This window comes from Castor canadensis, chromosome 14, assembly GCF_047511655.1.
Source record: "Castor canadensis chromosome 14, mCasCan1.hap1v2, whole genome shotgun sequence".
NCBI classification, from domain to species: Eukaryota; Metazoa; Chordata; class Mammalia; order Rodentia; family Castoridae; genus Castor; species Castor canadensis.
The window spans coordinates 85,089,689-85,104,942 of record NC_133399.1 but is presented as its reverse complement, the minus strand read 5'-3'; the positions used below and the strand labels follow the sequence as shown (position 1 = coordinate 85,104,942).

Here is a 15,254-nt window from a genome sequence, read left to right as displayed (position 1 = left end):
GTTTTCTAGAGTTTCACAAGAATTTTTTTCTGCCTTGGTCACTATTATATTTCAGGATTCAGATATGCACCTGGACAATCTTTTTCCTGTTAATCCTGTGTCAAAATTTGCTTCTTATCAGTCCTCCAAACCAAATAAGTTACTTTCCTATTGCTGTTCTAAAAATTTACCACTAATTAAGTGGCTTAAGGCAATGCAGATTTATTCTTGAGCTGTTCTGGAGGGCAGAGGCCTGAAATCAGACTCAAAAGACTGAAGTAAGGGGTCAGGAGAGCCAATTTCTTCTGGAGCTATGAAGGAGAATGGGCAACTTTTAGAGGCCACTGACATTCCTTGCACCATGATCCTTGTGCCATCTTCAGAGGCATCAACATACCATCTCAACTCGTACCATTACCTGTTCTGTCACTGACCACCCTGCCTCCCATCTAAAAGAACACTTGTCTTTTGGATTCATTCATACCTGTAGTGTATGTTTTGTCATGTAAGGTAGCATTCAGAGGTTCCAGGAATTAGGACAGGGGCGGGGGGCGGGGGGGGGGGCGGGAAGCGGGTAGTGCTATTATTTAGCTTCCAACACCAGGATTTCTCAAAGTTGGCCCAATTGATATTTTAGCTGGACTATTCTTTGCCATGGCAGCTGGTTCTGAGCACTGTAGAATATTTAGTAGCATCCCTGCCCTTTGCCTATTAGTTGCAAGTAGCACATCCCCTTCCCACAAACTGTGACCAAATGTCATATGAAGGACAAAACTGTCTCAAACTGAGACCCTTCATCCTGTTCTGGAGATTTTTCTAAAAGGTAAATTTAATCATGCAACTCTTCATCATAGAATTCCTTATTCATTTCCCTTTATTTTCAAAATAATATCCACATCTCTTAGCAGATCAGATTTCCCATAATCTGCCTTTGCTTATTTCTCTTTTTTCTTTCCCTATCTGCCCTCTGTTGCTATCCTCTTGTCCTACAGGTGTTCTTGTTTTTCCTCTATCTACCTAGAAAGTTTCTTCTGTTCTTCATCTGATGACTTCTTACTTACTCCTCCTTAAAATCTAGCTTGGATGTCTTGGAATTGAGGTAGTGGTGTTTATTCCTACTTTTCCTTGCGTTTGTCTGCGGGCTGTTTAGACCTACCATTATTTGCACCTATGGGTCTAGTACTCTTCCTGGAACATATTAGTGACCCATAATTGTTCTTGAATGACAATTTTTGGATGCTTCAAATTAAACACACTCTCTAGAGACTTAGACTGATGAAAAAGTTTGCTTCAAGATATTAACAGAAGGCAACATGCTTTTCTATTTTAAAATAGCAAAGAAATCCTCTTTCATTACAGATAATGCCTCCAAAAGAAACTATTTTGGCTTTTGGCTCTTTTGTATTTAAGAATTATTTAGTTGATATTTGTCCCAAAATTTAGGTACATTTTTAGAAATTGCTTTTACTCACTAAATATGTTTAAACAAATTAGAAAAAAATAATCCCGCTTTAGAGAATTTGGAAAACCAAAACTAGAATGGAGAGGGGGAGAAAGGAGAGTGGTGGAGGGGGTGGATTCCAGTATGATCTATTTGATATGTTGTAAGAACTTTTGTAACTGCCACAATGTACCCCCACCTAGCACAACAACAAAAATAAATGCTAACTACAAAATAAATAAATAAAATAAAACAGCACCAGACTCATAGATCCCACAACTTTACGGAAAGACTGGCCATGTCAGAGAAATTTCTTGGATCAGGAGGGCATGGTTGGTTTCGAAGGTTCTATTCTGACTTTGCAAGTTGAAAACTGTCACCTGGGCACTCCCCAACCTTCATGATGTGACAAAACCAACTGATTTGCTAAGTTCCAACATTTGGTATATGTTGCAAACAACAAACTATAAAATTGGCTTCAGTTGCTGGGCATTTTATTATTCTTCTGGTAGTCTGATGTTAAAAGTTTCTTTAAATGCTTAGAAACTGAAGATTCCTTAGTAAGTACCTCTGAAAACATCTATATCCAATGCTCACTAAAGAAGGTTTTCTCAATTCAAAGCTGTAATTAAGATGGCTTTGAGAGAAAATGTACCTCTGTACTTCTTAAATATAGTCAGGTAATTTAGGTACAACAAAGAAATTAAAGAAAATCCTCCCATGCTATATTTTATCATTCCAGCCAAAAATCTTCTCACAGACCTTGTAAGGAGAAGGATATCAACAAAGTTTCATAATCCAAAATATGTCAAAACATAACATGCTGAGGAAGATTTTTAGACTGTCTTTAATTCCCATATGACATTGACTCAAAGATTTTCTTTTCCTCTAAACCATTGCTTCTTAAGTTATTGCTAAAAATAATTGATTGTGAGCCCATGTAACATAATTGATGCTGAAAATGCTTGGCTAGTACTTACAGCCTGCCTGGTTGACTCCCAAGTCTGAAACCTTGAACAAGTTATTTAGCCTCTGTGTGCCTCAGTTCCTTCAATTTATAAAAGGAGAATGACATTAATAGTTCAAACCTCAGATCACTGGGAGGTAGGAAAGAGAACATTTGCAAAACACTTTCAGCATTGTCTGGCACAAGGAAGCACTAAGAATCTGAGATAATTATTAGAGAAAACAGGGAAATTCTGTACTAAGGACACTTCAAAGCATTACAAACTCAGGCTCATGCAGGAAACAGTACCCACCTACCATCAACAACTATGTTTAATGAAGATTAAACAAATACTGATCCAAACCACAGCTTTGGTTTCCTCTCATAACCTGAATGGAGTTTTGGATTTCAGTTTAGTACATTTAGTAAATATGGATTCCAGATTCAGTAAATAAGCATGTTTTAAGTAAGTATTGTGAAGTCATGAGTTTGGGATCTGCTCAAAATTTCATTAATGACTGATATCCCAGGAAAATGAATTCTTCTTTTCCTTATCCTATATTCTGTACAATATAGTTCCTAGTACTCTTTCCAATATTATCTAGTATTACTTCCATTCTTTTTCATTTTATTTTTGATATACATTAATAATATGAGGGGGTTTCTCTGTGATAACTCCATATTTACTTCCCTTCTTGCCAATACTTCAGTGATCAGTGTGTCCCAAATATATCACATATTTTCCTGCATTTACCTTACTAAGAAATTCCTTAGTTGACCTTTTATTTTCCCTGGCTCCCCACTTCTTAAGGCAGCCACTCAGTTCCCACCTCTCCTCGAGCATCACTATGCTACTGTTCTTCATTGAATTCCCCTAGAAATCTCTATCCTTTTTTGTACATGAGATCTGTTTTCCTTTTGTTATATTTTTGATGCCATTACTTCTAACTACCTTGAGATTTCTTTGTGTACAACGGCTCCTCTATGGCACTTTGTACCCTCAGATCCTGGCTCTGTGCCTCACAGAGAACTTTTTTTTTTTTTTGGTATTTTGAGACAGGTCTCACTATGTAGCTCAGGCTGGCCTTTAATGTGCGATTCTCCTTCTTCAGCCTCCTGAATGCAGGGATTACAGGTATGAACCACTATACCTGCTTGAAGCATGTTTTTCACTAATGAAAATATTTGGAAGTAAAATTCACATTTTTTTTAGCTCCCACCCATTTGGCAAATTCTTATGCCCTTTCTGTACTGTTTCCATTAGTAACATATATATGCTGCATATTGGCTACTTGGAGTAAGCTATTTTTTCCAAGTTTTAGACATTACCTGTATTTTTAGGAAAAAGAACCCTGATCAAGGGATCATAAAATTTGGATTCTTCTTCTATATTTCCCTTCTTCCCTATATATAATCATAGAAAATGACAACTGAAATACAGTTTCTTCATCTGTAAAATACTAATGATAAGACCTATTCTGGTTATCATAAAAGGTTATTGTGAAGATAAATGCATATAAAATAATGTCCACAATGACTGCACATATGGTTGGCCCAATTTCCTCAGGAACACATCAAGGTTACATTCACCATGCTGGCATGAAGCAATGAGAGTCGAGTCTAGCAGGAGACCAGTATGTATACAAATAACTGTAATATAAGTTTCCTTAGGTGGGTTTCCCAAAGGACCAACTACATAATACAAGAGATTAACTGACTGCATCTAGAAGGTTTTTTATAAAGAGGATATACACACAACTGGGCCTTAAACATTGGGAGAATTTCAGGAAACTGGAATGAAAAGAAGGTGTATATCAAAGGTTAGAATAATAACATGAAAGAAGATACAAAAAGTGCAAAGTATATTCTGAGAATAGCAAGTGCAATTAATCTCAATTCTTTGAATTTGTAGTTTTTTATATTTTTCAAATTGCTTTCACATACAGATCAACCATAATGAAGTTTATAGGAAAATGTCTTAGTCTATTTTGTGTTGATATAATAAAAAAAAAACTGAGGCTGGGTACTTTATAAAGAAAAGAATTTTATTTTGAGTAACAGCTCTGGAGGCTACCCCATATGACCACATCTGGTGAGGGCTATGTCCTAACATGACAGATACAATCACATGGCAGGAACATGTGCAAATGTGCAATTGTGTGCTGAAGAGAAATTCAGGAGAGGTGCCAGTCTCATGACAACCAGTTCTCAAAATTACTAGTCTAGTCCCATGAGATCTAGAACTTCTGCGAGGCAGCATTATTTTAAAGACCTAATCCCTTAACAGCCCCACTATCTCATTGTGGAATTCAGCTTTAACCAAGTTTTGGCAAGGACAAACCACATTCCAACCATCACAATAAAATATTAAATATTGTACAGATGAATAAGTGAGTTTTACAGTAAATAAATTATTTATGGAAAGCTATCAGTTAGTAAACTGTGCTTAAAAAGAAATCATGAAGATTTATCTGGCAACAATCTGAAAGTACAAAGAGTAAGGTGGTTAGGAGGTTACTGAAATGGTCTAGAAAAAAAGTACCTACAGCCTACACTAGAGTAGATTTTCTTGTGATGGTGAGAAAATCTTTTTTTTTTTAATGAAGTAATCATGATGAATCATTTAAATGAAGATTTCAGCAGTTTGAAAATACGTCCACAAATTATTGTCCTTAAAGAACATGGAGCATTCAAGGTGTCTTCTTGGAAGCAGAGACTGGTACCTCACTAGACATGTGATCTTGAACTTCTCAGCCCCCAGAACCATGAAAAATAAGCTTTTGTTCATTGTAAACCTCATCTCAGGTACTTTGTTACAGCAGCACGAAATGGACGGAGCTACCAGACCATAAATGCCTTGCAGCATCTCTCTTGAGTTCTCCCTAAGATCACACACTCAGGAAAGTCAGCTACTGTGAATGAGAACAGCCCAGAAGTTCAGAAAGAGACTTAAGATGAGAATTGAGGCTTCCTGTCACCAGTTGTACAGGCATACTACCTCAGAAGTGGATCTTCTAACTACAATCAAATCTTTAGATGACTGCATTCCTGGCCAACATCTTGACTACAATCTCTTGAGATATGCTAATACAGAACTACCCAGCTAGATCATCGCCAAATCCTGACTGACGGAAACCATGAAATAACAAATGAGATATCAATAAAAAATCCAAAGATGGAAGTGAAAAGTTTACATAGGATTTTCCTTTATCAAAGGGCAGAGAATATAACTCAAGTTGGAGGCAATGAGATTTTTTTCATGATTACTTAAAGAGTAAATAAAAATTGAATAAGGAAGTAAAATACAAGTAGTACCCAACCTGATCTAGCCAACTTTGACCACTAATCATTCCCCATTAAGATTCAAGCCATTGATTATTTAAATCTCATATGTATATGTGTGTGTCGATATATATATGTATGTATATATATGTATATAATCTGGTTTAAATGCAGTGCAGTACTGTGCTTTTACAAGGTCACTTACAAACTGACAGGGTTTTAATGCAGCATATTTCAAATAAAAAAGGAACAAATTCTTCATCATTTGTAAAATTGTATGGAGTCATTAGCGTCATGTTTGTCTTCATCTTTGCTTAGGTTTCTTGGTAAATTTGAAAAGCTATGCATTGCTCTCAAATTTATAGAGACCTACTTTTTACAAAGATATCTCACAGCATTCACCTCACGACACTCCATAACAAAATATATGCACAGTTTTGAGTAGAGTTCATTTAGCTATTTAAAAGTGATGAGGTTTTTACATGTAGACAATAATATACATTTTTCATAGAAATCCCTCTTTTAAAAAGACATTCTAAGCCTAGAGGAGAAAAAAATGTAAACCTATTTGCTCTATAAAACTTCAACTTGGTCTTTATCTTCTCACCCACATATGAGTAGGATACACAACAAAACACATGGGGCAGCCAGCATGGCTGTGACAACTTTGGATTTTAGGGTTAAGAGAATCAGATCAGAAAATGTGCGTTGACCCAGTAGCTCAAACAGAAAGGCAAAACATTAAAGAAAGTAAGTTTGGAAGTTCTCAATTTCCAATTTCCTCTGTTCTTACAGTTCAGCCCATTCAGCTGATGCCACTCATCCTGCGCGAGCGTTTCCTGAAAATTCAAAGTGGAGCGGCAGAGACGTGAGACACTACGCATGCGCCAGAGGCGAGCCGCAGCCCGCCACAGGGTTGGTTCCCTGGGCGGGGCCTGGGCGGGGCCGAATGCGCGGGAGATTTGAACTTCCTCTCGGTGGAGTCAGTGCCGGCGCGAAAGTTAAGCTAATTGCCCAATAGTCTTATCAAGCTTTGCGGCTAGTGGGCCGCAGTACCTGCTAGGGCGATGGTGGAAGGCCCGGGCTGTACTCTGAATGGAGAGAAAATTCGGGCGCGAGTGCCGCCGGGCCAGGCGATGGTCAGTATGCGGGGTAGTGCCCTGCAGAGCCTCGCGTTGCCGCACACAGCCTCCGTGGCTCAGGTCTCTATCCAGGTGAGTTACTCTTATAACTTGCCCTGGAGCTTTCAGGGGAAAATGGAATGAAAACCTTCTCAGGTGTCTAGGATCCATAGCGCTGTGTCTTTACTCCGGTGTAGGTTCCCTCCGGCCTTGAATTTCCCAAAGTTTAACTTTATAGGAGGGAGAAGGCCATCCTAGCCAGAGGCTGGGCTGATGATAATTCCTGAAGGAGATCTCCAAGATAGAATTCATTGGAGGTGTTTCATTTAAAGTCACCTTGCTTAATTTCTTAAAAAGCCAGTAAAAGATATTTTCCTTATGTCTGTGGCTATATTTTCCACTATTAATAACAAATCTCTGCAACCTCTGATTTTTTTTTTTACATTTTAAGATGAGAAACTTCTTTCTTCTAGCTTCTTTCTTACCTAATATTCTGCAATTGCTAAGTATGTGACAAGTAATGTATAGTTCTAAAATTGCACATAGAATAATACCACTAACATCTCACTCAATATTGCCGTGTAATGAAGGGTCAGTGAAACTCAGTTCTATTCCTCTTAAGTGCATTTATTTCTTTTTAAAGTAAATTGTAGCACAGCTTTTTGCCACTAGGCATTCACTACAGATGGTGTGATATTTATTTGATAAGAACTTAGAATTGTAGTAAAAATACTCTTATTAAGCCATCCTGCTTTTAAAGCCCTTTAGATGTGCAGATGATTGTATTTCATGGATACATGCAGTATTGTGCTGTACTTCAATTGTCCTGCAAAGCTTCCTCACAGCCTTTGGTCCTAGAAAGAAAAAGTCTGCTATGAAATTAGCATGTGCTTCCAACCTGAAAGAAATGAAGTTCTAAGTGTGAGAGAATTTATTTTCAAACTTGGAAAAAGAATTAAGTTTTGCATGTTCTTCTTTTATTTAATTTCACTTGATAGGTCAGTAAGTACTCTCTGTACTTATTTTTATAATTATCACATTTCTCTAAATCATGTACTATCGACATGTATTTTAATAGTTTCTTAATATTAATTTTTACGAAAATCAACAAAATTTTGAGTATTCTCAAGGCACCTGGGGAGGGGAAAACAAACATTTCTCCTTGTGAAGACAATATCTTAGTTAGGAAAATACATAGGTGTTCCTTAAAGAATAGCATAATGAAATGAAAATTGAATATCTGAAGGAGAGTTGCATTCTTCTGTAAAGAACTTACACAAAGGACAGAGAAGGCTTCCCTAAGGGAAGAAAGGTGATTAGCACCTAAGCTGAAGGTTGGCTACAGAATACTTTAGGCAGATCCAGAGCAAGACAGATTTAAGAATATGAGATACTGAAAGAAAGCCAATGTGGAGGAAAAAGGGAGAAAGATAAGAGAAGGCAGTTTGATATAAGATTGGTGGTGGGTAGGAAACAGATCACAGAGTACTCTCTAGACCAGGTTGGGGATTTTGTGTTTATCTTAGGCATCCTGAAACTCGTAAGAGTGTAATAGGTTAATTTTCACTTTGAAAAGGTCCCTTTACCTTGAAAAGAAAGACTGAGAGAAAGCCAGAGTAAGTACTGTTCTATCTGGAAACTGCTGCAGGTGAGGAGCTTGGACTCAGGTTCTGGTGATTAAGAGAAGTAAAAGTTACAGGACTTAGCAATGGATCTGATTTGAATATCCTTGTAGATACCATAATTTACATCATTCAGCCATAATATTTTGTGTTAGGCTTTATGGAATTACATAATATAAAGATGAGTAAGATAAGGTTTCTGCTGCAAGAATCCAAACTAATGTTTTAAGTGATCACCCCATTAGTATTTAGACAAAAGTATAAACATTTCCTTTTAAGTTGGTTGTGATAATCTCTGGGGCAAAGCATTGCATTTCATTTAGTTATGAGAAAGACTAATTGTAAAAAAAAAAGGATTAACCTGGTTCTATAGAAAACTAATGTGAGGGGCAGAGTAAGTTTAAATCCATTGCCCAGGATCACATGGGTAGTAAGGAGTTGAGCCATAGTTTGATCTCCCTTCTTTCTAAAGCCTACACTTTTAACTGTGCCTTAGCTCCTCTCAGTAACACAAACTTCAGTAGGAGAGTGGCTAATATAATGGTAGGGAATCCATAACACTTTTTATGTGGTAGTGATTATTAAATAGAAGAAGTGTGATCTTGTGTTTTGACTATGTCTCCCATCATTTTTAATTTTGTCCAGTTTAGTCAACTCTCTTATCTACTCTAATAATTCCCTTCCAATGACTTCCGTTCCCATGTTCAGATGCACAAGAATGCAACCCCATAACCTATTTAACCTATTATAAATGCTTCATTAACGGCTGGGTAATGATTAACATCACTTGGCAACAATTCTCAGTAAGCAATATTCCACAAATAAATTAACCCTGCCTTTAAAGCTATTATGTTTGAAGCCTTATTAGAAACATGAAATAAAAATTTAAAAGGTTACAAGGTGCTGATGGCTCACACCTGTAATCCTAGCTACTCCAGAGGCAGTGATCAGGAGGATCATGATTCAAAGCCAGCCCAGGCAGATAGTTTGTGAGACCATATCTTGAAAAAAAACCCATCATAAAAAAAGAGCAGGTGGAGTGGCTCAAAGTGTAGGCCCTGAATTCAAGCCCCAGTATCTAAAAAAAAAAAAAAAAAAATTAAATAGGTCTGTGTTGTTAGAGTGAAGAATCTGGTTCTGTTGATACAAGATTTGAAAATCAATGTGGAGTTAATTTCCTTGTGGCCATTGGTATACTTTTAAATATTTTAACATTTTAAATATTTTACTTTTTGGGCTTTTGATCTAAAAAAATAATAATTATAACCTTTGAAAATATCAAGAATCTTTTGCATTTGAGTGGGATGTTGGATCCATAGTAAATTTCATTAAAATATGGTAGGTTGTCACAAACTTCTGACAAGATCATTTTTGTAACTAACAATTCCATGTTTCTAGGCTTATATGCCATAGAGTTGATACTGTTTAAATACTTATGCTTGAAATGATTATTTTTCTCAAGGCAGCATGTAAAAGTAACTTTATAACTGCACGCTGTATTATTTACAGTACAGTAAACATGAAAAAAGACTACAGAGGTAAGCTAAAGAAATATTAATTGGGCACTTAAAAGATTTCATCTTCAGATAATCATTGTTCCAAAACCAAGCAACCAAACAAAAGCTTACCTCAGTACCTATTGCCATAATGGGCCAGTTACTGTTTGTCATATAGCATTCCTCTTTGTTCCAGTTTAAAGTCATAGAAAACACTTTGTGCATATCTCGCTTTGACAACTGATCCTTATTTTGAAGAAAGCCTAGCCAAAGCAGATCCTAGCAGCTGCCAGTCATGTATGCACTACATTATTTCTCTGAGTTTTGATCCACTGTCTTGTCAGCATAAAATTATGCAACTGTGTAAGCTCATTGCATAAAATTCTGCTTGAGCTTGTGGAACCTTATGGTAAGAAACAATATTGGAATGTAAATGGACATGTCTGTAAAATGAGCTTTGAAGAGTCAATCCTCCAATTTTAATTGTTGGGTGGATACAATATTTTATGGAAATCAGTGTATAATCTGCATGTGTTTTCAATCTCCTTTCACAAAACAGGATATGAAACAGTTTATTTATAAGCATTCATCTCACTTGAAATACAGTCTCCTGGTTATTCCTATGTACTCCTTAAAATTTGATATATGTATTTAATATTTTAGCTACTTTTATTCATCTATATCTGTGAATATATATATATATACACATATATGTCAGTATCATGAACAGATTAGGCACTTAATAAAAGTTGAATAGATGGAGAAAAACAAAGTTTTGAATATAGCTTAATGATTAAGGATTTAAAAGTTCCATTTGGAATCTTCCACAATGAATATATGTGTATTTTGTTGGGCCTGTTATCTGGAGATACCTACTACATGAAAATAATGGAGCCCCATAGTAAAATATTTCCTGTACCTTTACCTTGCTCAAAGAAGAAGAAAAAAAATCATAACTTTTTATTGCCCTTATTTGAAAAATGAGCTAATCTACAGAGATTGTTTTTTTTTTCAGCTAAATGCAGCTCATTCCTTTAAATATTCAAAGGGGATTTTTCCTTAATGAATCAAGATCGTTATTAGCACCCCAAATTATAAAGAATCATGGAACACAGGATAACAACAACAAAAAAGGATTACATTATTCCTACAGATGAGCAAACTAAGGGAGGTGATTTTCCATGACGTTTGCTATTCATTGTACTATAGAGAAAAGAATAACCGATCACCTTGATTTTGAATTCCCACTCCTTGTTAATTCCTTATCTGGAGATGCTTATACTCACATTTTATTTAATCAAGATTAAGTTAGAGGACTTATAAAGCCCTTAGCTTAGTAGGTAGCAAAATAAATGTCCTTGTGATTGTTCCCTTTTCTCCTGGATCACTGGACTCATTTATCTCAGGAACACTCTCTTCCCTTATGAAAGATATGTAACCATTTGCTATCCTCAATTAAAGCACAAAATGTGGAGTCTCTGGGTAAGCACTCAAAGGTGCTCTTACTGCATTGTAGAATATTTTTTGATGCATGGACCTATAGACTTTTACTTCAGAACTTAAAGACCATTTTGAAATTAGGATCTTCAGTGGTATTCATTGGTAGGTAAGTGATCTCTAATTTAAAATGTATTACAAAGAGGGAAGCTTGTGAAGAAGAGGAGAGAATATGAAAGTAAATATGGTTATTTTCTTCTCTGTGGCAAAAATATGTAGCTGCATGAAAGTCGAAAAGATTTATCTAAGAAAAAGTGTTATGTTGCTCTGAAAAGTTCATCTTCCTGGTTCACCCTTGGATAGGCAGGATAAATAGTAATCAGTGCAATAAATCATGTGCTGTCTCTGAAAATATATGTTGTTTTGAAGATTTCATATTATTAAGCCACTTGAAAATGGGAAGGTGAACCCTACTCAATCATACTTAAAATTGTGGCAAAGCAAATTTTCATCCCTATTTCAGAGGGAAAAAGGTTGAAATGTGTAAATAATACAGTAACAGGATTATAAGGGTCAATATAAGAAAGTCAAGTATATATTGGGCAATTGTGTATAGTTATAGCAAAGATAATAAATAAACTGGTGGAAATTAATTTGAATTTGTCTGGACAGCAGAAGCATGAAGAAAGAGGTGATAACCCTGGATTCTACAGCAGGACAAGTGAATATCTTATGATAGCTTAGGTTTGTTGAAAAATCCTGGCCCAGTTTGTTTGCAGTAGGTCACAAAATAAGTGAACAAACCATCACTGGTATACCAGAATGTACCCTAAAATGGAAATTTTTTTTAAAGCAGTGAAAAATATAGTTTGGGGCTTGTGATAATCAATCATTAAGTTGAAAATTTCATTGTTCCAGTATTATGCAGAGAAATTGTAACATTTCATTTATTGTTTTAGAAATGGTAATGTCCTAGGAATCAGCTGACTTGGGTGAAGCACCTGCATATCAGACAGCTAAAATTTTTAAAATGATCTTTATTTATCATCTCCCTCTAAAAAAAGTGAAGTATGTTTTTAAAACAGCCAATTAAATGCTAAGTAAACGTCTCATAAAAGCAGGGTGTTCTGGGAACTGTTGCTGAACATATGTGAGTCCCTGTCCAAACCTTCCCATAAAGTTCTTTTTACTTCCTGGGAACTTCTGGTAAATATAGAACTTTAATTCCATATGGCTTTTGATAGTCATGAGAATTATGTCCTCTTGTATTGAAGTGCACTCCATTCCAGATAGAGTGAGAAACTGGAAGCAGGGTATGGTGCTGTGTGTCTATAATCCATACTAGTCAGGAGAATTGTCGGGGAGGGGAAGATTTAGTGAGACTCAACCAGTAACTGAATGTGGTGGTCTCTACTTGTCATTCCAGTTATGTGGAGAAGCATTAAGTGTAGATAGGAGGATAACGATCCAGGCAGCCTGGGCGAAAAAACAGGAGCTCTGATCCAAAAACAACCAAAGGAAAAGAGAGAGAGAGGGAGGAAGAGATTTTGAGAGACTTACTGGGATGTTAAGAAACTTAAAAGAGATGAAACATGTAATAGAGTAGAATTTTTTGACAAGAAATCTTGTGAATGGTAAAGCCAGATGGGCATACTAGGTAGAGACAGTGGGTCTTGGTTTTAAAGCTATACTGGGTTTTGGGAGGGCAGGGAGAGGTAACTGCTTAATCCCACAAATGTTTACTAATCCCCAGGCATTGTGGAAAGCCCTTGAGGACATTAAACAGGCATTATTATGCCCAAGGAGTTTATACAGAGAGGAGAGAAATACAAGTGACAGACAAATAATTAAATGTAATCAGTACCATGACCAGGCTATAGAAAATAACTGTGCTCAGAACGGCAGGCAGAAGGCCTTGAGATCATTCAGCAACTCACGTGGGGCAACATGAGAACCAGAGAGAATTACAAACTCTGTATGTGAGCAAGGAAGAAATTATACCAACATTTCATTTTAATTCCCAAACACTTCACCAGGTATTTACAAAACTAATTCTCAAGCCAAGGTCACACCACAGTGCTGACTGGACTCGTTTCTGCTACATGGAAGTCATTTGATAGTTCTGGGTCAGTATTTCTCCACAAGTGAACATTTCTTCACCCATATTCATTCCTCCATTTGCCCTTCTGCCTTCATCTATGTGATAATATTCTCATTCAGGGGGCCTCAAACATCTTTTTAAACATTTGTCAAACCTTTAATTTCATAATTGCTTTAACTTTTCTTCTTTGGTGCCATATTCTGTATTGCTTTTAATTATGGAGAGTAGGGTCAAACACCAGTAGAGGAATAAGGCATGTATTATAACTTTAAGGTTTGACTTGAGGATCTCTTTGGGGCTCTGTCAGCCAGGAGAACATATTTCACTTTCCACTGACAGCTGTGTGAAGATATATTATGGTCTTACGCATTTTAAGCATATTGGCCTTTATATTTTTGGACAACTCCTCAGAATTTATCTACAAGGCATGTTGTCTCCTTTGTCTTGTTAATAAGTGGCCAAGTAACCATAAAGGTCCATCCACTGAGACTTTTACTAAACAACCAAATTTTTCATATTTAGATCTTTCTATAATTTCTGATAGTTGATAGTAGGTATGTAGGTATAGTTGACAGCCTTTTTTTGCCTTGAAGAATTAATCCTGAGGGGAAGGGGATGGGAAGATTTGAAACCTACTCTTCAGTGTTGGCTATAGGGAATATTTTAGCTGTGCTCTTCATAAGCTATACATGGAATCAGATTCTCTACCACATAGCTTCTGCACAGTTCTGAGGTCAAACCTTACAAATTTATGTAGCACATTATTTTACTACATAAATTGGGGGGGAGGGATCTAGAATAAAATCAGGATAAGCTAGGTCTAGATCACCTCCTGATGGACATTTTTAGGAGCCTGGGCATTTTAGTGCTGGCCATGAAAGAGTTTAGGCTTCCCTCATGAACCCATTTTCTTCTGTTTCTTTCCAGTTGATTCTTCTGAAATGCTAGTGATATAGTGGTTTAAGAATAAGTAGTTCTAGCCGGGCTGTGGTGGCTCATGCCTGTAATCCTAGCTATTCAGATCAGGAGGATTGCAGTTTGAAGCCAGCCCAGGCATTAGTTCACGAGCCTCTATCTTGAGAAAAGTCTTCACAGAAAAAGGTTGGTGGAGTGGCTCAGGGTGAAGGCCCTGAGTTCAAAATCCCAGTATCACAAAATTAATAAATTAATAAGCAGTTCCAAAAAATTTGACATTAATTTTACCTGTAAATGTTTTGGTTCTCCAATTACAACAAAAAACAGTGGTGCAGTATTGCTTAATTATATTTCAGTGTTTTGATAATGAAGCAATTAATTGTCCTTACAGAGTAGAAAACATCCATAAGTAACTGGCTGGTTTTTCAGAGACCATAGGATAAAATTAAAAATCAGGAAAGTTGAGATGTGAATAAGGACAGATAAATAGGTAAATAGGAGGACTTTCTTTCCCTAGGATTAAGACCATTAACTAATGAGTTTTGGTAGCTATAAATAGAACACCTAGTGTCCTTTCCAGTGAGAGTTCTATGATTTTTTTTTTTTATAGATGTCCCTTAGCAGATCCCAATTGCTAGGATGGAACCAGTGACACAATTTGTATGAGGCCACTGTCGTCAACCTATGAATAACGACTGGAGTGATATTATATGTTATGTATAACTTTAGAGTATCCAGAGTAATGGGGCCTGCCTTTCTCTCTTTTCATGAGCTAATTTCTACTTTACTAAGAAAACTGGATCAGTTACAAGAGAATTTGTACAACTACAACTACCTGCCATCCATCAGCTGTACCTATAATCTGCCTTTCTTCCTGATGTTATAGATGAACTGCCCATGTTTCTGTTAAGACC

General features: G+C 36.4%; 1 protein-coding gene across 3 annotated transcripts in view; it reads left to right on the top strand.

The window, feature by feature from the left end:
* Neil3 (nei like DNA glycosylase 3) overlaps positions 1-15,254 on the top strand; it is a 142,176-nt gene that overhangs the window by 90,694 nt on the left and 36,228 nt on the right. Inside the window, exon 3 of one of the 3 annotated variants that reach the window (XM_074054931.1) lies at positions 6,444-6,563. In XM_074054931.1, the coding sequence (XP_073911032.1) occupies positions 6,531-6,563 (33 nt within the window). In that variant the 5' untranslated portion in view covers positions 6,444-6,530. Of the gene's footprint in view, positions 1-6,443; positions 6,564-6,610; positions 6,863-11,033; positions 11,494-15,254 lie in introns of those variants that run through there. The other 2 variants (XM_020153151.2, XM_074054932.1) reach the window with 2 other exon arrangements.